General features: G+C 44.0%; 1 protein-coding gene across 1 annotated transcript in view; it reads right to left on the bottom strand.

The window, feature by feature from the left end:
* Positions 1–27,829, bottom strand: part of LOC143122657 (transmembrane protein 132D) — a 115,487-nt gene that overhangs the window by 74,519 nt on the left and 13,139 nt on the right. The window contains exon 2 of the mRNA XM_076283438.1: positions 21,690–22,629. Coding sequence (XP_076139553.1) covers positions 21,690–22,629 — 940 coding nt within the window. The remainder of the gene's footprint in view (positions 1–21,689; positions 22,630–27,829) is intronic.

Here is a 27,829-nt window from a genome sequence, read left to right as displayed (position 1 = left end):
AACCCAACTAAACACAAAGCAAAAGCTGTTTTTCAAATGCATTGATCAGTAGAGTAGCTCAGTGCCACACCCTAATTATCATCAGCATGCACACAGCAGCATTTCACTGCAACTCCACAAGAAACTTCCAAACGGACAAAACATGTCGAACATTCACAGACAAAAACACAAATCACAGAAACACAGTCAGAGACTCTCCATAACAGAGGCTGGGTGGAAATAATAGGCTTAGTGGTCATAACAGAAACAGGTGGGAAAAACTGCCTTCAGACTAAAAAAGCCAGGCAGAGAGTGAGAAAAAAAGCAACACCCTCCTCAAGAAACACTGAATTATACTGAATACATTGAATTAATCTCACTGACTAAAACTACTCCCCAATTGAGCCTATTTCAATGTGTGAAATACTGAGAAGCTTGTGTGCACACTGGAGTGTTTCACTCTGGCAACTTGTGCAAATGTTGATGCTCTGTCTACTGAGCCTGCTGGTTATTGATACACTATAAATATCAGCTGTCTTGACTGACGGTGAAACCATCGACATGGGAAGCCATCACTGTGGCAAGGTCAAGTGAGTGAAATGCCCCAAGCAGTAGCTCAGTGAGGAGATGGGGCAAATATTTACCTTTTTCGTGATGGAGGAAGTTCATACCACAATAGAAGGTGTGGCACAAAACATGTAATTAAGACTGACAAAAAGAAAATATTCAAAAGATTAACTGTGAAGCTCTGGTCTCTATGGAAACCAGATGGTGATTGAAAGAAGAGGTATGGCAGCATCTGTTTGAGTAAATATGAAAACATGCCATCATCTGAATGGAATGGAATACATCGCCACTTGGCAAGGTAATAAAATGTCAATGTATGAAAGCTGAAGGGTAAAAAAAAAAAAAAGAAAGATGAATCTCAGTGTTTTTGTATGCCTGGTTTTTCATTACCTTGTGGAATGAATTATGGCCTTTTGGATAGACTGACTTTTGGGACTTCACAGTCTGCTCGAGGCTAACAGTCCTCCACCATTTAATCACAATGAAGGGGCAGAATTCCAAAAATATGCGGCCAACAGATGCTGCAATCATATCTAATAATACTTCTAGGTACCCAATTAACACTGTTAGAACATTAGGGTGCTAGACCATTAGGGTTTGCATAGTGTAGATTAAGTTCAGGCTGTTCTGTACTCCTCCACTCAGTAGTAAATATATTTGACTCTGGGATACACTGCTTTTTTTACGCTAATGGTGATATGTGGGCGAGGGCGACTTAGACCAACATGTCTTTGTAATTCACAATGTACTGTAAATTTGAACTCTGTGTCAGAAACTGGCAAAATAAAGAACACTTTGCCCAATGTACTTTCATCAGTGTCAGCTTTTATACAGTTTTATGGCCTTTTAATATACGAGCAGTAATAAAAACCTAACCTATGCTATAAAAATTTCAATTTCATCTAAGAAGGACTGAGACAATACTAAACCAGTTCTGGATCCTGATGGGCAAAAGGTGCAGCTCACATTGTCTATTGCTCAGGTCACACTGTGGTCAGTGGGGTAAAATAGACACTGAGATGGAGTAATGTAATGTAGACCTACTTCAAAAGCATTCCTAGTAAATGTAATGCAACTGATATCATTGCTTTAGAAAAAAAAAACCTACATGCTGTTGCCTTGCTCACGTTAATGAGAGAGGCTCTCCCAGAGGATTCAGCATGATTTACGGGATGATTTAGAAAACCAGGTCTCGGCAGAGCTACGTACATTCCCATTACGATGAAATGACAAACTTAAACGATGGGCAAATGGCTCCCTGGTGCATTGCTAGAAAATACAATACAGAAAGAAATGAGTGTCCTGATTTGGAGTGTCGAACACAACTTCTCATTAAAAAACAACACTCTCTGAGTCCTGTCTAGAACGGGTGCGACATGCATATGTTTTGACCTTCATTTCAACCTGCCTGGGTAGGGTTGTGGTCTACAAAAAAAAAACAAAAAAACAACAGTAACAAAAGTGTGTCACTAGGTTATTTGCATTGGATTAAAGGATGGAAAAAAAATCGTGCCACTGATGATAACCTTGAAAGGGGGATAGATGGATGTGGGGCAAAGTACAAAAATACAAATTTGCAAATGCTCATGCTCTTACAGGGTTTATGGAAGCTAGCAGTTGTAAATCACCTTACTAACCAGGCCACATGGCAAGGGCACACGATGCACAGTGGACAAGGCAGAGGGGCCACTGGCTCTGGGGGTCAGGAATGCAATCCCTTCATATCGACGGCCAAACAGGGCTCGACTGAACGCCCGTCTTTTCTAGGATAAGTCCATCCTGACCTGGGTCTCAGGCCAAAATATCAAATCTCAGATCAAAATATTTCATATTTCACAAAATATTCGCTTGGAGGATGTTGGTTTAAGGTGGATCATCTAGACTAGATCCAATATTTGGATGGGCTTTGCATGAGGGAGAGCAGCATAATCAGGGGAGGACCACGGGGTGGATTAGCCAGGGGTACCACCAGCGTGGCGACAGCCCGGAGCCTGAGTGCTGAGGCCAGACAGGGTCAGGCTGTCTGCCGCCATGTTTTGGCCTAAGGCCTCTGCGGAAAAAGTGAGAGCAAATCCAAAAATGTAAAAGCAGAGATAGTCTGAGAAAATCTCTAATAGTCCACCTGTGTGTGAAGTATGAAAGGAAGCCATGTGTAAACTGTGCTTACAATTCTGTGAGTTTGTGTCAGCTTAAGAGTTACTTGATTCTGCATATGACTGCACAGGCAAATTGGCTCATGTTGACTTGTGCTACAACTATCTGTGCTACAACTTAGTGTGATGGCTTATGGGAAAGGTCTATAAATACTGTAAGTCCCAAATGCATAAACACACACACACACACACACACACACAAACACACACACACACACACACACCCACACACACACACACACATGGAATATCGATACAAATAAATACAAATGGAAGAAATCATTTGTTGAGACTCAAACTATTTGTCGAGGCTCAATCTCGGGCTAGCCTTTATCCTGCTCCCTAAAGAATACAACAGTTAATGTGTTGACCAACATGGCGGGGGAGCAGTAGATCTCTGATGCTGACAAATCTCATGTTGCAGACTAACAAAATATGTTCTGCATTCAATATAAATTCAAAACCTTGGGAGACAGATCAAATTAAAATTATTATGGAATTTTAATACAAGCCGAAGCAATGAATGAGTATTCACACATTACCAAGTTATTTCCACACAAATCAGCCTCAAGTGCACAAATGTGCTGATGTGAATTTTAATGCTATTTAATTGAATCTGATTAGGACGTTTTAGCTTCTGATTGCTACGATAAGTATAATTTACAACAGAGCTTTAGGCATAGCTGTTTTTTCATTCTGAAGAGCCATCCATTATTGATTTGGAGATGATAAGAAAAATAACATCAATGCATGTAAATGAAATGAAGAGATGAAACATGGATATGCAAATAATATTTTTCAAAAAGTCATTACAGTGGTAATTAATCTTTGTAGCCATTGAAACAAGTTAATGCGGATGGTTACATCTCATTGCCTATTCATTATGGTGTAATAAGATCATTAATTGTAAAGATACTCAGACTTTTGGGAGTTGAGAAGACAACACACAGGGATACTGAAGACCCAAACTAGTTGAGTGGGATTTTACAGTCCTTGCACGAGGCAAACGAGAGCATGAGGGACTCTTCATCAAGATGACAGATTTATCAAGCTGACACTCAGTCAAGCTGACTTAATGCCTATTTATCACACACAGCCGATAGCCAGAAGGTCAAAGGGCATAGCCACTGACTCATCAGCTGACCCGGGCTAAATTAGATGACCCCGTGGGTGGAGAATATTCCAGTTTAATTGATAACCAATAACTCATGAGGTTGACTGCACTCCATAATGAGTTTTGATAACGTGCCACAATATGGATATATAATCCCGAATTCACAGCCCCCACAAATGTGCACCAGCATATCTGACCCCAACTCCAACTTCCACCCCACCACATCTCTCTCTCTCTCTCTCTCTCTCTCTCTCTCTCTCTCTCTCTCTCTCTCTCTCTCTCTCTCTCTCTCTCTCCTTCCCATAAAAAAATAAGTGATTTGGATGCAATGGTTGCCTGGCTCTGAGAGTACCAGTTGTGCCACCTCTCAGCTGCCTGCTCTCTGCATCTGGGCAGTGGGAGAGGGGGGCCTGTGACATTTCTGTGCCCGGGCACACATATTTGCTATATTCCATTTTATTATTTGTTAATGCCTCAGCAGAGCTGGGACTAAATCAATTTGGGCTGATCTTTAAAAGCCAGCGCATCACTGAGCACATTACCCTGATTTGCACTTCATTACTGGGGCTGTTGGCCACCGCTGAACAGTCACATCAGCAGGTGCGGGAGAAAGGCAGCCTTAACACACACACACACACAAACACACACAGAGAGAGAGAGAGAGAGAGAGAGAGAGAGAGAGAGAGATGCTGTTGGGGAGATGGGAGAAATGAAGGTGCCCTTTCACAAGGTGACAAGCCCCTAAATTTGTGCCGAAGTTGTTCTAGTCAGTTCTTTCTATGACACTAATATACTGATTTGATTTTCTCTCTGACCATAGCTGCTTGGATCACTGATCATGCAATCAGGGAACATTGTCTTAAATATATAAGAAATAGGCTCCTATAAATCCAAATGCATATACATTCAATATTAATATATATTATAGCGTATTACATAGTACACATTACATATGACAAACAGTATGGGTTTGAGTTGAAGTAGCCTATCTCCAGCAGTTTCAGACTTTTATCTTCTGCTTCCAAGCTTGAAATATGATTACATAAAATGTAATTTGAAAAAAAAAGAAGCATTATCTATCTCTTGAAGTGCCATCCAGTTTCTCGCCTTAGATTTTTGAGGAAAGAATTGCTTTGGGATTTGATGCTTGAAGTAATTTTCTGACTTTTCTGGGTTTCATCTGATTACTCACCTAGAGTTTGGGCGGTTTGTTTGTTTTTATCAGGGAAACATTTAATGAAACTACACTCACAGATTTTCACACACACTTTTTTTAGAGAAAAAAACTTTTGATTTCCTTCATTTCATTTTCTGCCTGTTTTTTTGATCTTATCCAAACATTTTAGGCATCTCCTGATCAGACTGATACCAAGTTTGGATTGAAAAAAGAAAGAAAGAAAGAAAGAATACTTTTTTACTCAACCACATTTTCGAAAATGCAACTTTACCAACTTGTCGACACAGCATCAGAAGCCCTGGGGTGCGTTTCCTGTACAACTACGGAGGTTAGCTTTTTACCAACATTGTACGATGCATCGTTGAACTAACCAACATCTAAGGTATTACTGTTTCCCAAAACCGTAATACTGACATAGTACTTTGTAAGGTATGACTGTTTCCAAGCACACACTAATCCCGGCGCATTGAGCTGCCTGCAACAACAGCGGCGCTCGGGGAGCACTGAGGGGTTAAGTGCCTTGCTCAAGGGCACTTCAGCCGTGCCTACTGGTCGGGATTCGAACTCCGGTTATAAGTCCGAAGCGCTAACCAGTAGGCCACGGCTACCCCCAAATGTTTGTGTACACGAACGTTCATTGGAACTATGGTTTTGGGACACACTTGTGTAGCTTAACAATCCATCGGACTATGCAAATTGCCATTATAAGCCACCATTATAAGCCACCATTATTCAAACTATCGTTTTGGGAAACAGTTGTGTTGTAATTAGCATGTAAGTTGCTAACATAGTTGCTAACTATGCTTTTGGGAAACGCACCGAGTGATTACTGCACAGCCCTTCAACCATAGGTGCTTAGTGCATTTTTATTGTTTGAAGAGGTTTAGGTTTCTGCAGGCATTTTATGGAGAGCGCAAGAGTCATCTGAAAAATAGCTTGGAATATCTGTTCTCTTATCACTTCCTGTGATAGTTCAATTCTCCACGCGGGCAGACATTTAGCGCGAGGGCTCTGACGAAAGCACCCCTGATACAGAGAGCCAATCGAAGTTGTTTGCCCCCCCCCCAAATATCACATACTCGCTGAGCAAGCACCCTGAGCTCTCCTTACATCTTTACATGCCTTCCTCCCTCCTCCTCCCCCTCCCTCGCTACTTCGCCTGGAGATATTTACAGAGGCCAGGGCAGACTCCTCTAGGGGCGAAGAACTAATGCTGCGAAAGTGAGTTTGTAGCCTTTGGGCGAAGCCGACTCCCTAGCCAGCCAGCCAGCCAGCCGAGCACTCGGCAATCCTGCCTCGTATGATTACACAGCAAAAACCTGCTGCAAGGTATTAAAGCTCATCTTAAGCACGAGACAGCGGCGGCGGCGGACCCGGACCCCCCCCCCCCCTCATTTAGCCGTGTGACAAAAGCCGAGTGAATGACGGCTAATCCATTTGAGCGGACAGATCTGCCCGAGAGCTGATTGATCCCCCGGGGGGTTGTTTGTATTTGGGGAAGCTTGCTGCAGGTCTTCTCCTCTCTCTCTCTCTCTCCTCCCCTGTGATTGAAAGCTCTTCTGTCTGTGCTCGGGCTCACAGCTGGGGCGTCCGCTGAATGGGCTCATCTTCATTCCACAGCCGTCTCTCTTGTCCTCGCGCGCGCGCGCGCTGCCCAGGGGGGGTTGGGTATAAATGTGAGTAGCCGTACAGTGGTCAAGCACCGGGCTATGAGGTGAGGGTGAGCAGACTCTTTAAAAGATCCCCGAGGGCTCAAACACCCCCGTCCTCTCCACGCTCCAACTTAAGAGTCATATTCATCTCACCAGGTAGAGAGTGGGAGGCCAAGCAGATAGGATTCTAATTTACAGATTCTACAGATGTTTTGGTGTGTGTGTGTGCGTGTGTGTGTGTGTGTGTGTGTGTGTGTGTTAAGTCTGTGTTGAGCATGAGTGTGCAAAAAGATGCAGCCAGGCAGACACACAAATAGTGAAAGTCCATACCTGTGCTTTATATTTCAGCTTTGAAATACATTTACCATGTAATGACTGTACACTGTATATGGGGATACAGTATGTGTGAGGTCAGTGTGTACCTGTTTGTCACTTGGCAGCAGAGTTCGGAGTTTATTTCAGGGGCTAATAAACACATGCTACTGCCAAACCATCAGTATTCTGGTCAGGCGCATTTGCAGTTCAACACATGGGGGATGCTTTTTGTTTGCTTTTATCAAAGTTATTCATCCGTGAGGGGAAAACTCTGTTGGATTGTAATTGTGTGTGTTTTCCTACTGATCTTTGTAATGCGTGGACTTTTTTTGGTGGGGTGGGGGGTTGGGGGGAGGGGTACTTTTTAAAAGAAAAATCAGTAATTCAGCAGCCAGTGTCTTAACAGTGCATCTGTTCACCATGGATCAATAATGATGTTATGACACAACACACACAGAAACACACACAGAGAGAGAGATAGATAGAGTCTGTGTCAGAGAGAGAGAGAGAGAAACACACACACACACACACACAAATTCAAAAGAAGACATTTAGCTGAACAAAACCATCAGAAAGAGAGAGGGACCCACCACTCCTACTCCCAAGGTGATCTAGGCTCGTCGACGGCATTGACAGATGAATTCCCAGGAGAGACTGCTGTGAATAGAAGACATTTCGGCAGCGTTTGGTATCAGCTCAGCCCCAGAAGAGACTTCGAGATGCTCCGCACTGCCTTTGTTCCTCTGTGCCTTTCAGAGCACATTACACTGCAGCGCGCCGAAGAACAAGGCACACACACACACGCACACACACACACACAAACACACACACTCAAAACACAGCTCGTCTGAGGAGATCGCAGTCTGGAGACAACCTCACCTCTTTCTATCTGTCTATTCTATCTCTCTCTCGCTCTCTCTCTCTCTCTCTCTTGACTTTCTTGCTCTTTTCTCTCCTACTCTCTCCATCTCTCCCTGGGCTCCCACTCTAGCCTCGGTCCATGGGGTATAAGTTCCAGCTCAGCATACCTCTTTAGGGGGCATTTTTCCCCCCTCTTCTTTCCCAATAAGCTCTATGCTACAATCATGACCTTCCTGTGGAGTCTTTTTCAATACTCATTTAGCAATGTTTTTATATGTGTATGACTGCGCCAAGCAAGATCAACACAGCTTTTTTTTTTTTTTTTGCGATTATCAATGCTAGTGCTGTTATCTGGTGATTCCGGGATTATCTGACCTGACAAGAGCCCGGGACCCGATGAGCAGATCAAGGCTTAGCCACCCACAGACCGCACGGAGGGCGCCACTCCAAAACTGCACGCGCCCTGCTGAGCAGAGATCAAGGCCTCTCCCCTAACTAAGCTCCCACTAGCTGATGGTCAGAATGAGGCCAGAATACAACTTGGGGGGTATTAATGGGGTATGAATATTTTTCCATAGCTTCTCCTTGGGGCCACCGTTTAGAGGGGGGAGATTTAGTGGAATGTTCAGGCTCTTTTCCTGCTCATCTAATGTTCTATCTGATCGCTTATTCTCCTTGTAGTAGACCACTTCTCGGATGCTGAGTTGAAACCTTTCATCTTAAAATGGTTTTTATCCCAACCCTGTGTGGTTCACCATTTTGCCAGAATGCCCTAGCGGGAGCAGAATAAGCACAATAAATAAGATCTCTGCATTTATTTACAAACCACTCCAGCACTGGGTCTTGCCGAGACGGATTGGATACGTGCCCTTTGGGTGCCATTCTGCTCACCTGATCTGCTGAATGTTGCTATAGCTACAGCACGCGGAGTGAGCGCTTCACTAACCTAAGGATGTGGGGTGAGGTGGGGGATGGGTATGTGTGTGTGTGTGTGTGTGTGTGTGTGTGTGTGTGTGTGTGTGTGTGTGTGTGTGTTGGCGCGAGACTGCCTGTGAGCTCTCTCTCTCTCACCCACGCGGCTAAACATAGTCAGCAACCGAGGCCTTCTGTTGACGTGCTGGTAATGACAGGGACAAATGGGCACGTCCGCGGGCGCATAACAAAAGGAAATGAAGTAAAAGTCGAGAAAGTAGCGGGAGTGCAAGAGGCTCTTGCTTTGGGGAAATGTCATCCCCGATTTCGGAGACCATGGGATCAGAGGGCCCGGGTTCTGAATCACAAACAACAGAAAGTAAGTCGAAGCCGTGGGGGTGGAGGCAGCGGGGAGCCCCGACACCCTCCCCGCAACCCCCCAAAGGAAGACGTGACCTGACCTTTGTCCCCCCCGCAGGCTGTTTGTAGCGTTGACCTCTGCCACGGCTAGCGCATTCTGCCAGGGCACTATGCTGCAGAGGGACAGTGCAAAAACAATGCCTCTGTCCTCCATATCTCCAAGGGTTTTTTTTTTACACTGTGGAGTGTGGACTTTCATAACTTCAAGTAAACAAGGAAGAGTCGATAATGTGTGATATAATAGAACGACTGGCGCAGAACTAAACTCTCTACTTATTCAACAATATCAGATAATGCCAGAAATGACATCCGAAATATGTAGGCCTAGAACACAACAAACGCATCATTACATTCTTGACTTGTAGCCTAACATCTGTCAGACTTGAAAGTGTCACAACACAAACTCCACAGAGAGGAATATGTAATTACAGTTTCTTTCATTATTTACTGTATCTTCTGTTAATGTACTATGAATGTTGATGTCTTACTTATGAATATTTTGGTAATGTCAAAAAATAAGACTGGAAAAGACATGATTTCCTTGCAAATACTTTGGACCAACCGGATAAATGAAAGGCACAACCAACTCATCAGATTCCACATCCATTTCCCATCATGCCTTGCTTGCTTTTGACAGATGTCTGTCACTGCCAAGCACGCAAAGTCATGGGAGGAGAAGTATTAAAAATCATTAGGCGGAAATGTGTGCGATGAGATTATTCGCTGCGGGCGTCGCGCTGATTGCTTTGTGGAAGGGGGCGCCACACAGAGCCGAATCAAACTAGCACTAGTGAGCGAACAAGTTTCCTTCTGCATGCAAAGCATTAATTACTTATTAATAGCCAGATGAAGCGCGGCTGTGCCTTCAAAGTAAACAGGAACGGGCGACCCCAGAGGGGTATAGGGGAGAATGGGGAGGATTCGCTCGATAAGCTGCTCTGGCAAGTTAATCAGGTTCAGAGGCCCGCTCTGGTACCCGTAGCTAGCAGACTCGCAGTGAGCCCTCCCGACACAAAGAATATCCTTATCAGCAAAGTAAAGGGGCTCATGGGGGAAAAAAAATACATGGTTGGAAAAATTCTGTTGAAAATGGCGTAGAAGAAAGTTGAGGGACAGGAGAATGAGAGAGACAGAAAGAGAGAGAGATGTGGTATGCATAATAAGTATAAGACACCCCCCCCTTCAAATAACTAATTATAACACAGTACCAAAAAAATGCAATTTTCAACTCTTCACCCCTCTCACCTTGCGGGTATAATCGTCTTAAACAGAGGGATTTAGGAGAGATTTCTCAAAACTGTAGAATGGAATGAGAATGAACTTGGATTTGAGGTGTCTGAAGAACAAATGGCCAAATTCACTTTGAGCCCCCCTTCATGTAACGCCCCAATCCAGGACATTTGACTAAAAGTGAATCATTAAAAATTCAACGCTACAGGATGAAGCAAAGGCACCCACTCTCTAAAAAGAGATTTGTTTGTGTTCATTATCAGCAGCCCTTGAGGGACTGACAGAAACGTGTGAAAGTGTGTAGTCAAAAATTACAATCCAGCTGGGGCTATTTATCCTTTGAAAAGGGTGTTAATTTGTTCAGGAGGCGAGCGTGATGCCATATACATTATGAATGAGGTGTAAATCCCATCTCAACCTGTTACTGCTCTCTGATACGCTAATGAGCTAGGAAGTCGGGCATCACTCGCTGCAAGGGGGAGGGAGGAGGTCTAACATACCCGCACATTCATAGGTGAGATGTGTGTAGTCTTCTGTGTGTGTGTGTAGATGCATACTCAGCTTGTGTGAAGGTGGGGGCGGGGGGGGGATGAAGAGTTGAAATGCCAGCTATAATGGCATGCGGTATTGTAGGCTTGCTTCTGTAACCCGAGGGCACTTGTATCTTTTTTTACACACACTGAAGAAGGTAATGCTTTCCGCTCCTACCTCCACTTAGAAAAACAAAGACAAATGCAGCTGTGTAATCCCATTAACAACAATGAGGAATTTTGCCTATTTTTCCCCATGTACAACATAGTCGGAGTCCTTCTGTGACAACCTTGGGCTGGGCTTATGGCACAAAACAACAACCCTGTGTTTACACACTTAAAAAATGACTGATGCCTGTGGGATAGCAAATGCTGTTGCTAAAATGGCAAGTCAACAGGATTTTTTCCCCCCTAAAATGTTACTAAATCTCCCTGCAGCTGAGCAAATACAAACTTTCCCACCAGGGGTCCTTAAACGGCTAACCATTTGTCTTGCCTTTATGAATGGCACCAAATCTTAATCGTGTGAAGAGGGAGAAAAAAATACCAGCGGAGGAGCAACACGATGAAAAAAAAACATCCCAATTTAAAGCGAAGAAAGCCTCATTATGCTGCACACGGCCTGACCTCAGTATGGATGTCCGACAGGGACCCCTCGACAAGGGCTCCGAGGCGTGCTTAGCCTGCCTGTAGGGCTGAGGGTTATTCTGAGCAGGCCGGGGGCAGGGAGGCAGCGGGAGCTGGCTGTCTTCCGCTCTTCATATCATATCTGTGTAAACACCAGGAGGACTAGGCTGGGGGTGGCTTATCCTACAGGCAGGAGGAGATGGAGCGATCTGGTTCACCTCGCACAAACACACACATGTAGACAGTAACACGCACACACACACGCACACAAACACACACACGCGCACACGCACACACCAGTGTTGTAGCACTCGAGTCCGAGACTCGAACTCAAGTCCGAGTCATTAGCTAAATTTAGAGACTCGTGACTTGACTTGGACTTCAGCACTGATGACTCGAACTTGGACTCGGACTTTCGCACTCGCGATGACTCGTCGAGGACTCGACTTTTTTTGTAATATATCATAAGGCTATAATTGTAGTATGTCATTAGGCTATAATTTGCTATATGATTTTAAGAGTGTGTCCATGAGAGGACCAGGCGGGGGTGACACATGCTACGTCACCGATTTTGATTAAACTTGGACAGTTTGAAGGGTCCACCTAAAAAAAAAAAACCCATGGGGAGTTAGGACCGCCTCCTTGTTTTAGGCCAAAAAACCTCAAAAAAAGGCCCAAAATTGCATAAAATGTTGACATCCCTCCTGCTGTCAGATTTAAACACAGCAAAGTAACAATCCATGCCATCAAAGGTCCATCCAAGGTTAGTTTAAAACTGGAGTTACAAGGCGTAAGGTGTGACTGGTGTCAGTCCAGGACTGCACATGTCCACTATGTCACATGCTTTTTGGTGAATACCCAAAAAATAGCAATATTCAGACCTGAATATCTCCGATGAGCAACCTTCTTTTTTTCAAAATTCTTTCTGCACATGAAAGGGCAATCTGTGGACTTCATAAATCAAAAGAAAAATGCTCGGCCTTTTTATTATTTTTTTCGTGGTAACCGCCTGAATAGTGTGATCCAGCCAGTGATTTCAAATACATATCTACTTCAATGATTGGTTGAAAATAATGTTTAGGTCATTTATGGTAGACAAATGGAGATATATTATCATCAATCATGTCTGCTGATCAAATCCAAGCTACATTTAATGTCCTGAGTGTAATATATTCCTTAAGGTAGCTCAAAATGATATCATCGGGTGACATACACCAGTATACCCGTAGGTCTAATTTTTGCAAATGTGATATCTCCAACATATCTCTGGGCTAGAAACAGTCATTTGGACTCAAATAATAACTTGTAAAATTTTGATAGTCAAAGGTCAAAGGTCAAGGTCACTGTGACCTTATGTACATCCCATTGTGGTGAATAAACCTCTAAAAATCCCTGACATAATTGCAAATGTGATACAAACATTCACACTGGCCCTTTCTGAAACCAATCCCTACCAACTCCCCTAAGTTACGGTGTGCACTCAGGTGGGAATCACCCTTACAGCTAAATCGAGTTCTCCATGTAAATGGGAAAATGTTGGAGTTCTTTTATCACTTTTGGGTGCTATAGGCTAGTTGGAACTGCTCACCTCAATGAACTATAATAAGCGATGCTAACAGTGGGTGCTTCAGACTGAGGTACTGCACACACACAGATGAGAAGGGTATGTATCATCTTATCTAACTCTGGCAGAGACAATAAGATAATTTCCCAAAATGTTGGTGTGTTCCTTTAACACTTGGTTAGGAGTGCAAGTGGCTAGGGAGAGAGTGTAGCTAGTTTCGGAAAGGGCCTTTCACTCACAGATAACAAATTAATTTGAATTTGATGGTCAAAGGTCATAGGTCAGGGTCATTGTGACCTCACATTCTTGTGAGGAATGCCTATAGGAAGTTTTTTTTTTCTTTCAAATTCGACACACACAGTCACTTACACTCAAAGATGAGTTATGATAACTGATTAGATTTGAGTGGTCAATGTTACTGTGACCTCTCAAAAAAACAACATGGGCCTACTGTATTTTTACAATATCCTGGAAACACCTTGAGGGAGTTATTTCAAATTTAGCACAACAGGCCCTGTACACACATAACCAGATATTTTATGTTTGGGTCTTTCGTCCACAAATAAACAGTGTTTTAGCCCACACAGATATTTTTTTTAAAACCTTCTAAAGAGAATGCTGGTTTACTTGGATCTGTGGACATCCAAAATGGAGATTTTTACAAACAAGTATATACGTATATATACTCTTTTGATCCCGTGAGGGAAATTTGGTCTCTGCACTTATCCCAAGTGAACACACATAACAGTGAGGTGAAGCACACACTAATCCCGACGCAGTGAGCTGCCTGCTACAGCGGCGCTCGGGGAGCAGTGAGGGGTTAGGTGTCTTGCTCAAGAGCACTTCAGCCGTTCCTACTGGTCAGGGTTCGAACCGGCAACGCTTCGGTTACAAGGCCAAAGCACTAACCAGTAGGCCACGGCTGCCCCCGTAGACAAGGACATGATGGTTACCCCGTGGACAAGGACATGATGATTACTATGGATGGGTATTGGGTGTTCGTATATAGCAAGTCAGTCAGTACTCTCCTGGGCTTTACTTGTTTTGTAGCCTACTGTACCTCGATGTCCATCCATCGTAAAAACATGTCTGTAGACCCTGCTTATTTGTACAAGTTGTTTTAAAGCAGAGACTCTGATGTGGTATAACCACCTAGCTTTATGTTAGGGTCCTACAAGGAAATCTGTCTGAAACATTGAAAACATGATCATGTACATTACTTGTGAATCTGTTTCCATTGCATGCCACATGACCAGTGGTTAAAGTGGGATTTGGCAGGTGGGGGAATCCTAAAATCCAGTGTCGGTGCAACGGGGAAAAATGACTCACCGTTGGACAACATATTGAGTATCGTGGTGTAGCAATACTTTTTGGACAAGAATTGATAGCTTCTTGGTCACCTCTGTACACACGAAAATTAACTCCCCAATTATTTTAACAATATAATTGCGCTGTATCGTTGGTATGAAAGAATATATTTATTATTAAATTATCCGAGGTGGCGGAACTGCGTTCCTCCCACTTTAATTCCTGCATATGACCGCTGTCTGCTGTGTTGGGCTAATGGAACAGTGCTAATGGAGTAATGCCAAGCTAGATTAACATTTTCCAATGTTAAAACCATTTATCACATGAAAAATAACAATGTTATTATCATCATGTGATAATAACAATAATAACAATACTCTGTGTTTCCAGGATATCATGTTCAAGTTTTAAAATATTTTTTAGTGAATAGTGAAATAATTCACAAATATAATCAGCCACAAAACTTCTGTTAGACTTTTTTTGAGGACGGTCACTGAAAGGAGCTGTAACAAATATCGGAGGCTGCTGAAAAGGCAAGCCAATGGCTATGGCACTCACATGCTATTTGGGGTCATGTTGTAACATGAATTGACTCTGAGATGCTGCTGCTGTGTTTCTGGAGTGGTAGTTGTTGGTGCCTACATCAAGGGCTTGCGTGTCGGCTGTGTATGTTATTGATCAGATCATAAGTGTCCACAGTAATGAAGAGGAATGACTGGAGAATTTATGATATTGCTTGGTATGTTGGTATGTTGCTGATCGGATCATAAATGGCCATAGCAACAAACAGGAATGACTGAAGAATTTGTGACAATGGTTGGTAGTTGGTATATAAATATTTGTTGGTATTTGTTGGTGTCTGCATCAAAGGCTTGCGGTTTGACTGGGTATGTTAATGATCAGATAATAAACCACCAAAGCAATGAAGAGGATTGACTGAAGAATGTGTAAGTATTTGTGGGTGCCCACATCAAGGGCTTACAGTTGGTCTGGTTATGTTGCTGATTGGATCAGAAACTGTGGGAGCAAAGAAGAGGAATGACCAAAGACTTTGGTGGTACTTCTTGGTGCCCTCATTAAGGGTTGGTGTTTTGTTTGTTGTAGTGTTGCACGGTGCACCGATACAACAAAAGTATCACAATAGCCTGAAATGAAAAATGTCACGATGCCCAATTTTATTAGCATCGATACTTTTGAGAATGACCGTGTTCTTTTGAAGTAACATGCGTGTGCACAAGGCATGCTTCTAGCGCCTCCTCCCCTAACCTGTGGCTGTGCGTCTTTTCTCCTCACACACTAAGCGCAGCTGTCGTGCTATAAACAGCGAGACATGGCTGCTAGTTCAAGTGATGCTATGGTAACACATCATAATAGGCTAATATCAAGTTGATTTGCTCACTTGCATCTCACAAGTTTGTGTTGCTAACCTACCTAGGCTGTGGGATTTTGGTCATTTAGGCCTACTCATACAGTCTATGGGCCTACTATTTGGGTTCAATGTAATTTAGAAATAGGCTAAGCAACCATGACAAACTTTTACATCTGAAGAGAGATCCTTGCTAACTATCCCGCTAGCTCAGGTCACGTTTGACAATTATTGCTCGCTAAAATCATTAATGAACATTGCAGGACACTTATCTCTTCTATGATCCCAGAAAGATTTTCTTCGACTTGTACATTTACTTGTACATTTGAACATTTATTTTATCTAATGACATACACAACATAATTAATTGCATCCACATATTCTTATGCGCTATGTGCAACTTTTATTCACTAGACTAAAACCGTGAGACAAGGTCAATTACTCTCATGTAGGCTATCTCTTAAAGTGACAGGCACTCAATTACACACACATCACCAATGTGCACTCAATTAGACCTACACACCACATTAAAGTTATGCCTAAGTGTAATAGTTTAAAAATAGTTATAGTTTTAGAATAGTTTTCAAATTGCTAAATATATTTACTAGTAATTATGCAGAATATATGAAATATGACATAAGCCATCATTTTCCATGTGTGTTTGTTTGGAGAGAGTCAAGCAGAATCTGGGATGGCCACTGGTGTGAATGATCACACTACAGTATATTCAATATTACTGATGATGATGTCAAGGTGGTGGCGCCCCCAAATCAAATACATTTTTTAAAAAGTATCGAAGAAGTATCGAAATCGAAATTCTTGACTTGGTATCGGTATCGAAACATTAATTTTGGTATCGTGACAACACTAGTTTGTTGTATAGTTGCTGATGGGATCATAAATGGCCACAGCAAAAAAGATGATTAACTGAAGAATTTGTTGGTATTTGTGGGTGCCCACATCAAGGGACTGCAGTTTGCTTGGCTGTGTTGCTGATCGGATCATAAACGGCCACAGCAAAGAAGACAAATTACCAAAAAATTTGTCGGTATTGGTTGGTAGACAACCTATCATGAGTGTGGAAGGAGCTGGGTCTGAGATGCCAGATACCACTGTTGAGCCTTCTGGAGGTCACCGATGAATGACGAAGACAAAAGTGCAAGTGAATATTTGTACCAAATTTGAAAAAACATCCCTACAGGCATTTATGATATACAATTTTCTCAAGAATGCAAGGTCCTTGACCTCGACCTTTGACCACCAGATTCAAATATTTGTTATCTGTGAGTCAAAGTGAATATTTGTATCACATATGAAATTATGTCAGGGATTTTTTGAGATTTATCCACCACAAAGGGATAAGGTCACAGTGACTTTGACCTTTGGCTACCAAAATGTTACAGGTTATTATTTGAATCCAAGTGACTGTTTCCAGCCCTGAGATATGTTGGAGATATCACATTTGCAAATATTGGACCTACGGGTATACTGGTGTATGTCACCCAATGATGTCATTTTGAGCTACCTTAAGGAATATATTGCACTTAGGACATTAAATCTAGCTTGGATTTGATCAGTAGACATGATTGATGATAATATATCTCCATTTGTCCACATAAATGACCTAAACATTATGTTTCAACCAATCATTGAAATAGATATGTATTTGAAATCACTGGCTGGATCACACTATTTAGGCGGTTACAGTGACAAAAATAATAAAAAGGCCGAGCATTTTTCTTTTCATTTATGAAGTCCACAGATGGCCCTTTCATGTGCAGAAAGAATTTTGAAAAAAGGAGGTTGCTCATCGGAGATATTCAGGTCTGAATATTGCTATTTTTTTGGTATTCGCCAAAAGGCATGTGACATAGTGGATACGTGCAGTCCTGGACTGACACCAGTCACACCTTACGCCTTGTAACTCCAGTTTTAAACTAACCTTGGATGGACCTTTGATGGCATGGATTGTTACTTTTCTGTGTTTAAATCTGACAGCAGGAGGGATGTCAACATTTTATGCAATTTTGGGCCTTTTTTTGAGGTTTTTTGGCCTAAAACAAGGACGGGGGCCTAACTCACCCCGGGTTGTTTTAAATTTTGTACTATTTTGGCTTTTTGAGTTTTTAGGTGGACCCTTCAAACTGTCCAAGTTTCATCAACATTGGTGACGTAGCATGTGTCACCCCCGCCTGGTCCTCTCATGGACACACTCTTAATATTGTAATGTCGGCGCACAAGACATTGCATAGCGTTCTCCCGCGCAGGGCATCCTGGGATACGAGAGTGAACATTGGGAGGTTTATGTCGTTATTCTCCTTAGTTTTGAGTGTAATGTTAGCGTCTTTATTGTGACATGTTTCCCTTTTAGTTCTCCCTCGTGTGTGATCCTTTTTGTGTGGGGGGCTGCGTCCTCCCCTGTATGTGTAGTGTGTGTGTCTGCTTGACCTGCCCCGTGTGTATTGTGTTCTGTGTCTGTGTCCTTGCTCTCGTTCTCAGCAAATAAACCTTTTAATTGGACAACTGTGTGTGTCGTTATCAAATCGTTACAATATCTAAATTATTCATAATACTTGTTTTAGTTCAAGGGAATGTTAGGCTACTGCTTCGTGACGTAGGCTACATTGCAAGTCACATCATGTTCACATGCAAAGTAAACTAACGTCAACTTTAACACCAAAATGCCTGGAGATATGGCCGCCGCTATTTCAATGTAGTAGGCTATTGCCAGGCAATATTAGTTCTCATACATGACATAACATTACCTAAGATTACACTCAGCCTAGGCTAAACAACACACACTGCTGCTGGATAGCTGATCATCGTGACTTGGTGAACAGTGTTTTCCCTGACTGACGCGAGAAGCGAGATTCCATTAATTAATTTTCATTGGGGGCGTGCCCTGCCGTGTTTCTGTCTGTTAATTTGCAGCAGGCTATTATCGGATGAAAGAAAAATAAACTAAACGTTTTCCCGATAAAGATATAGCATACTTCTTAATTTTGGTGTCATAAAATATAGAAGCATAACATTAAATTGCCTAGTAGAGCGTCCATGTAGTGTCAATGTAGGCCTACGTGTCTGCGCAAGTGAAACTGACAAACTGAACCTCTCGTGGGTAGGCCAGAAACAACTATATTTAAAACCACGAATGAATTGGATTACTGTTACTGTTCAAACGAGCGATTTGATAGCCTAATACACTGCACGAAAAAAAAGGAAATAGCAACTGTTCTATTTCTAACAGGTGAATATCGTAGCAAATAATATGGCGATGGCAGCTTAAAAAAACATTTATTTCACTCATCTCGCTGAAATGAACGTGGCCTGTTGCACAAATAAATTAATTAGGCAGACGATCTACATCTTCGTTAAAGCTAGTTTTCATCTCTATTGTTGACGTGAAATGTCTCCATAGTGTCAGTGAAGTGATAACATAATTATGCAGTTGCCGGTAGCCTCACGTCACGGGAGTCAGAAAGAAGCTACCAAGACGGGCCCTGCTCTGTTTCTGTCCCTCCCAAACTGCGCTACAATTGTGTAGGCTATTTAACAGCCAGAATTTAAAAAAATGCTCTTTTATGATCCACACTACCTCTTACAAAATAGGCCTACTCCAACGTTCATCTAGCTCTTGTGAAGTATGAACTTCTACAACACTGCCTATACAATTGTCAGCAGTCAGTAACAGCATAATGTGACTTAATGGCCTGTGTGATTGGGATGTGGATTGCTCATTTATTATGAGTAGGCCTATAGGCTATGGTATAGCTATGGTATGGTATTCTCACCGATATAATAAATACAACACATTGGGTTTGGCAAGAAATTTGGCAATACAACTTTCACACAAGTGATTGCACCCCTGCTTGGAGACAGAAGATTGTCCGTTTTGCTTTTAAGGATTTCATTTGCAATGGAAAAAAATGGAACGACATGTAGGCTATGCTTACTTTAGTGCTGGACTTGGACTCGACTTGGTCAATAGGGACTCGACTCGGACTCGACGTGGATCAATAGTGACTCGACTCGGACTTGACTCGGATGAGTAGTGGACTCGACTCGGACTTGACTTGGAATTTTTTTTTAATGACTTGGACTTGACTCGGACTTGAACACTGAGGACTCGAACCTGGACTCAGACTCGAGGCATAGTGACTTGACTACAACACTGGCACATACACACACGCACACACACACACACACACACACACACACACACACACACACACACGCACACACACACACACACACGCACACAAACACACACACAGACGCACGCACACACACACACACACAGGCACGCACGCACGCACACACACACACACGCACACACACACACACACACACACACCGAAACATACATACATTCATGCATACACATGCACACCTAATCAAGCCAGGAACACTAAAGAGAGGAAATAAAGACACTCTGTATCAGCAGGATTCAGACGGCCACTGCTAACAGCAAAAACATCGGTGTCGTCCTGGAGCGCTGCCCGCCCCAAAGCAGAGCTGTGCCCGTCTCTGCTGGGGGCCAGAGGCTTGGAGCACGCACAAAGACATTTAACCAGCAAGGAGCGGCCGATGAAGGAAACAGAACAAAAAAAAAAACCCTTTCAAGGATCTTATCGAGTGAGAGTACAAACACCCATACCAGCCGCCACGGCGGCGCGAAGTAGCTGAGCCAGAGCCCATAATCCTCCCTGGCACCACAAATCATAAGCCCAGCACCACTGCTCCGCTAACCCCCCCCCCCCCCCCCCCATACTGCATTCATTTAAAATGGCCCTTTAACCACATTCAAACAACCATACATTTTCATAGCCGAAAACTGAGGAAGAACGAGGCCCTGCTTCTCTGAGTTCTTATCACTGATTAAAGTGGTCAGCTTGAGACTAGAGTTGTGATCATCTCTCAGAAAAGACATGGCATGGAAAGTATTTGAGACCAGAGGAATGAAGGGGGAGGGGGGGGGGGGGGGGTGCAAAGACAGCCGTCTTCATAGGATTCAAGTGCTGGCTAACCAAATAGATGCAACCCCTTAAAACTAGCGCCAGTGCCGTGGCTGAGCGGGACTTCATCATTACTCATGTGAGGAAAACGTGGCGAGGCTTGCCTAATACGCCGGCTCACCCAGGGTGACAGATTGGCAGGGCGCCTTTGTCAGAGCATCAGTCAGCGCCAGGGAGAGGATTTCATCCACCCGTGATTTAAAACCGGAGCTGCCGCCACCACCTCCGCCACCGCCACCCCCGGCGCAGCGCGGGCCAAATAAAAACCCGAGCAGTAATTGCTGATTCTTACGTGCTCATTTGCATCTCTGCACTCACAGAGCATAATCTTTAAGTGTCGCCTTCTTTTTTTTTTTTTTTTATCACATAAAAATCATCTAATTAGTCGCCTGTGAGCTCAATGAATCAATAATAAAAAAAATTCCCTTCCTTTTGTGGTGTCAGCTCAAAAGGGGAATTACATTTTCAAGTGTTTAAACATATGGCCCCAATAAATAAAAAATGTATAGACATACCACACGTGACAACACAATGCATGCATTTTGAATTAGGTTAAATCCAAGAGTGCAGCCAAGCATATCTCAGATTAATTGAACGAAGTACAGCAAGCGAACAGAGAATTGCGTTAATACAATTTGTGCATCTATTGGCAGACGCTACTATCAATTCACACTAGCTCTTCATTTGTTTTCTTAATTTCTACCTCTATCAGTTTCGGTGAGGAAAACAAGGAGATATCTGCTTGTCGCCGATTCCAAGTTGGCTCAGTTTGCTCAAAGAATAGAAAACAAGACACAATGAATAAAACATGAGGGGAAATTACAACAACAGAAGATAAATGGCTCGCTTCGGCGCCAGGGTGGTGCACTGACGTGCCCGTGTGTCACCTTCGCACTCACCTCAGGGTGAAGATCTCCACCGGGGAGAGGGTGGAGGCGGCCAGGAAAGCTGACACCGTCTCCCGCTGCCGCATGGGCCTGGAGGGCAGCATCACCACAAATGTGCTGTCCAGCCGCAGCTCGGAGAGGGGCTGGTACAGGCGCACGCTGCCGATGCGGCGCATGGGCGTGGGGCCGGCAAAGTAGCCCATGGGCCCCGGCTGGGGCGGCGCGGCGCGGATGCCCGCCGGCTTGCGCGAGTCCTCCGCGTTGCACTCGCTGGCGCTGCCGCCGCCGCTGCCGTCGACGGACTGCACCATGTAGTAGAGCTCGACGGGGGTGCCCTCGGCCTGCTCGGGCGCCCGCTGCCTGCCGGGCACCACGCTGGGCGGGCTGAACCAGCTGGCCAGCGGCTCCAGCTCGGCCACGCACATGCCCAGCTCGCCGCGGAGGCGGCACGAGCCGCGCACCTCCTGCGTCTCGTGGAAGGCGAACATGCGCACGCACGGCAGCCGGTCCACCGCGCTGTAGTCGTCCCAGTCGCGGCCGGACACGTAGAAGAGCACCTGCACCTTGGGCCAGCTCGGGTAGATGCGCTCGCTGATGATAAACGTCTGCACCTTCCAGTTGAAGGTGAAGAGGGGCGGCGAGGACGAGGAAGATGCCGAGGTGGTGGCCGAGGACGAGCTTCCCAGCAGCGAGGGCCCGAGCAGGTCCATGGGCACGGGCTGCTGGACGGAGTACGGCCCGTAGCTGGCGTTGACCGTCGGGGTCCGGTGGGCCTGCTGGATGAAGAAGAGCTCGGTGCGGGCCTGCAGGCTGGAGTTCCTCATGATGTCCTGGTTGGCCTCCTTCAGGAAGAAGGTGGACTCTGCGTTGAGGACGCGGTACTGGACGGGCAGGTACATGGGCATGGGGCCGTATCTCTGCAGGCCGTCCAGCACTAGCCTGCAGTCCGTCACTGTCAGAGAGAAGGACAAAGGAATAAGGGAAAAGAGATTAGTCATTTTTGCTTTTATTTCTCTGGGGAGTTGTCTGAGTTAAGACCTGTGCGTGCCCTGGTTCCTCCCTTCATTTCTATCTCTCTCTTTGTCTTCTTTCTTTCTCCCCCCCCCCTCTCTCTCTTTGTCTTCATTTCTATCACTCTCCAATCCCCAATCACATAAAAAAGAGAGGACTCCTCTCTTTAAAGTGATACTCATATGTCTTCCTGGTAGTCCGTTTCGTATACTCTACACGATTCCCATCTCGGCAAGCCAGACCCTCTTATCGACCGCGCTACACTCACGCCATCACACTGCAGATATTTTGGGTGATGGAGGGTCTCAAGAGGCCCCATTGATTTCACGTCTGGGCCAGGGAGCGAGAGAAAGAGACAGACAGAGACCGTCAGGGAGAGAAAGAGAGAGAGAGAGAGAGAGAGAGAGAGAGAGAGAGAAAGAGAGAGAGAGTTGTGACAGCTGGTGGCAGGCTGTCCATGCACCGTGGTCACAGCACTGGGCACAGCTCTGGATGATAAAGCAGTTGGGTTTGCGCCCACAGAGACGGCAAGAAAGGTCTCAGCCATCTGAGGAGATAGATGGACCGGTGTCGGCTGTAAAAGGCAAAATATGAATGATCCAGGTCCTTCTGTGTGCTCGGTCACCTCGCAAACATTTTCTTTAAAGGAAAACCTAGCTGTATAACATCTGAAAAGTCTCACGCATTTTCTTTCTAATCAATACCCTGGGAGATAGAAAAGTTCAAACTAAAAGCAAATCTAACACATATAATTCAGAAATGCATTTGGTAATGTTTATGGCTTTACAATGAGCCTACCAAGTCATGTGGAAACTACAACGAAGGAACATAAGCCACCTTCTGAATTGGTTGGACAAATTTAAAAAGAGTCTGTGGGTTTTATTACACCCCAAGCTATTTCACTTATCTTGCGACAACTAATTACATTTGCAACAATAAGCCTATCTCAGCCCGATCTTAATAAGAAACACAGACCATGCCGTGCCATTATAGCGGATTGCCTTTAACATAAAGTGATATGGCACAGAGAAAAAAAATAGTCCTGGGCACAGTGTGCGCAAACACAAAAGAGGCAGGGTGAGGGAGGCGAGGAGTGTGTGGCGCGACTCTCCCGGGGCGACTGATGAATCGTTATACTTTCAGCTTTCTGAGCGCGCAATAATGACACCGGAGAGAGGGTGCTCAATAATGGTTGCCGTGAAAGTTGTCATGTTGTTTTGGATCCCGGTCCTCGATGTGTCTTACTTACAAGGGCCTTCCGTACGTACCACGTTTTTTTTTTTTTTTTTTTTTAAAGAAAACAAATACTCCACAACCGACACACCGCCGTTCGCACCAGACCTGCTCGGTTTCTTGGCAGCGGAGTGGAGCGCACAGCTTTGCCACACGCGATCTGCCAGAGATTTGCTATTCGCAGGCGACTACCGTTGACCTGCCAAAATCTTGTCTGTCCAAGGGAGGAAAAGCGTTCTGATCCCATTTTAAGCTCAGAGCTTCAGTTTTAATCATTTCGGATTAGGGCTTTTCCGCAGCCGCAATGTAAATGCATAACACCTAATTTGGACAAGTCTGCTCGAAACACAACAAAGTAGTGTTAGCAACCGCTGGGATTATCACAAACTCTCTGGCAGAGGGCAGTTGATGCTCTGACGGAGATTCGTTATGGGGGAGATGAACAGTCCAGAGCTCCTCATCAGCATCATGTGTGTGTGTGTGTGGGGGGGGGGGGGGGGGGGCATATCAAATGATGACCAGCTGATATATGAGTCGGTGTATACCTTGTGTCTTTCTGACAACAGTACAGCTGTTCAGACCAGTCAGGTCCAGCAGTTTGTTCTTCATTGCCCACATGTCTCACTCTTTCAAAGGCGGCCATGCTGTTATTTAGCAGACACAAACATACAAGATCCCTATCAGTCCATTCCAGTTCTGTCTATTGACACATTCTTGGAAATGGAATATGTAGCATTAACAATGCCAGCAATATATGTCTGATGTTGTCATTCCACTGTGCAAAAATGGGTACAGACTAAAATTACTTTGAAATTGACTGTGCCATAATATCATCCGGAGAGCAGTGAAGATTTTGACCGGCAACAACAACCTAAGCGGAAGCAGATGGGAAATCAAGCTTAGTGAACCCAAAGGCACAAGAGCAGTAGGAGAAACAGCTTTTCCCTGGAGAAACACAGATCATATAACTTTCTGCAAGGTTTTCAACAAATGGATCCTCACAACTTTTTATATAAGATGTATCTATTTTCCACATCTTTGCTCACCTTTTCAAGCAATCATTTCTGTACTTGGACTTCCACCACTTTCAATAGCCGATTAATCAGTCTGATAAAAAATCTAGCATATGTGATTGATTATCAGTGTACTAATCTTTCCCAAGAAACCTGGCGAGCTGCTAATTTTGGCGAGTTTCTCCATGCTATAATTTAATGGCATCTAGCTGTACCAAAGCTGACAGTTCAGAACCAATAAAAAGTCTCCACTGTGATAACATTTAATCTTTTTTGATAAGCAAGGGGCTATTTCTCCAAAGCACAGATTTAAAACATTAGAAATGAGCATAAGGATGAAGATTTGATGCCAAAATCTGATGCCAAAGAAACCTTGCAACTTTTACTTTGGAAAACATATCCCGGATCATTTTTGGTTCAAGCTTGTGAAGCTCTAATGATCTGTTTAAAAAGTTCTCCATGAGAGAGATTCAGGGAGCAGAGCATCTCATCATGATGAGGCGCCTCCACGGACACACAACACACACACACACACACACACACACACACACACACACAAATGCCTCCCTTATCCCCAGACCCAATTCCACATGAGTGCATGTACTTGTAGTGACATATCTAATCAGTCCACAGCTACATCTCTCAAGCCTGCTTAGAGGCCAGTGTACTGTGGAGAGAGGCAGGCATCCTAATGGATGCACACATACATACACAAACAGGGAATGTACATAGCTCTCAAATATACCCATGTACTGTACACACAAACACAAACACACACACACACACACACACACACACACACACACACACACACACACACTCATGAATAGACTCATAGTACTGTTTCACAACGATGCACACCCACACACACACACAAATGTATCTGCTCTGCTCTGCAGGGCAGGAAGGACATCTTTCTGTTATTACAAGCCAATTACTGTTTGTCTGTCAGGTCAGAGCTGAGCGTGTCCCTCTACAGATGCATAATTGGGCTTACATTATGCAAAACTACATCAATTCAAAATGGGGTATAATTTTTGGAAGTTGTCACATGGAGATTGAGAATTAAAAGCTACCTTCGTTGGGGAAAAAAAATCTGCCGAAATAAATTTTCTACCAAAAGAGAGATGAAAGAAACCCTAGAGTAAGAAGCTTGGAAATTGCTTTTGATAGACAGTTCAAAGATTTTAGTCCAAAAACAGTTTTACTTACAGGTTTAAAGATTTTAAGAGCAATGTATCCTCCTGAGTGCTGTGATGATCTGTCTGCATATACATTACATAGATGCACCTCTTTGCTTAAGAGTGATGAAAACGAATGCAATTTTTATCACCAATTCTTCAGCATTAAGAATTCATCTTTTCCATAGTCGGCTATAATCATAGCCAGGACTTTCTATTTGAGGTTTTGTGCTTGAAAGGGCACCAACGATTTGTGCATTGAGAGCTATACGGCAAACTTCCACTGAATGCTTATTTGCAAAGCCACCCAGGAGAGATGATCAACCTTAACTTTTTCATCCTCATCACAACAGCTTTTGTTTTGATTCAAATAGAATCACACAGGCTCAGACACACACAAACAGTGGGCAAAATCTGGGTTTCAGTGATGTTGTCTAGAGTGTTGACATTTTGTCCTTCATTGTTGTTCTACGCTTCTCCCCTCTTTGATAATCCATTTTTGTTCATCCTGACATGACATTTTACAATCACTTTGCAATCATTTCTTTTTTTTTTACCCCTCAAAGAAAGTTCAATATGTCCGTGAAGAGGAGGGATGAAGACAGAGGAACCGTGAATGCTTTGATATGCACGTGCGGGTCACCAACCTCATTCTCATGAAAAAGGTCTGCGCTATTGAAAAATCTGACCGGCTACCTTGACATGACTGTAAATATTCCCTGCAGCGCCAATCACAATGCGTGACTTATGTGAACCTCAAGCTCCACTGCCGTGTTTTATTTCATTACGACAGACTGTGAGGGGTTTGTCTAAATACAATGACGCTGAGATATAAAAGACACGGATGCTGACAGACGGAACAATGAGTCAGTTAGAAAGTTATTTTAGCAGGGTCGGAAGCAAACAGTTCAGAACTATTTTCAAAGTGTTGTACACGCACACACACACACACACACACACACACACACACTAGCACACACACGCACGCATGCACGCAGACACACACACACAGACACACATACACAGACACACACAAACATACAAACACACAAACACACAGACACACACACACGCGCAGGCACACGCACAAACATAAAAACACACAAACACATACAGACACACACACACACACACACACACACACACACACTCTCTTCACACACACCCACACACCCACTCTATTTCTCTGCTTCATCAGCATTCTAGGCATCCAAACAAACACATACATTTGCACTTGGGGGTAGTAAATAAAATTCTAGACAATACCAGCTCAATGCTGCCATACTAACCAGTTTAGAGAAGAATGCGCTGATGCAGCACTGATGCAGTTAGCGAGACCGAGGAAGCGCTGTTGACTAATAGGAACCATCTCCCTCTCCTCTGACGCCTGAGGCTCTACATCTCGGCCTGGGTAAAATTTTAGGCCAAAGTAATTGCAGTGCCCTTGGGCCACCATCTTCTCAATTGCATCAGTAAAGATCCATATAATCTTGCAGTAAGTGAAAGTGAGCGTTGCAACTGGACACATGCCAGTTCCTTGAGCCGATAGATAATAATGGTAATCGGTGTGAGTGCTCACACTGCCCCAGACTGACACAATGAATTTGACGGAGGTTGTGATTGAGAAAGGTGCTAGAGTGGAGTTGGACTATGTATGCATGTACAGTATGTGTGTGTGCGTGTGTGTGTGTGTGTGTGTGTGTGTGTGTGTGTG

The sequence above is a fragment of the Alosa pseudoharengus genome, unplaced genomic scaffold (genome assembly GCF_046254945.1).
Source record: "Alosa pseudoharengus isolate Yale_2024_CS ecotype anadromous, Long Island Sound unplaced genomic scaffold, YU_APseudo_1.1 YU_APseudo_1.1_scf_14, whole genome shotgun sequence".
In the NCBI taxonomy this organism is placed as follows: Eukaryota; Metazoa; Chordata; class Actinopteri; order Clupeiformes; family Clupeidae; genus Alosa; species Alosa pseudoharengus.
The sequence above is the reverse complement of the archived record's forward strand: the minus strand, read 5'-3'. Positions and strand labels throughout refer to the sequence as shown.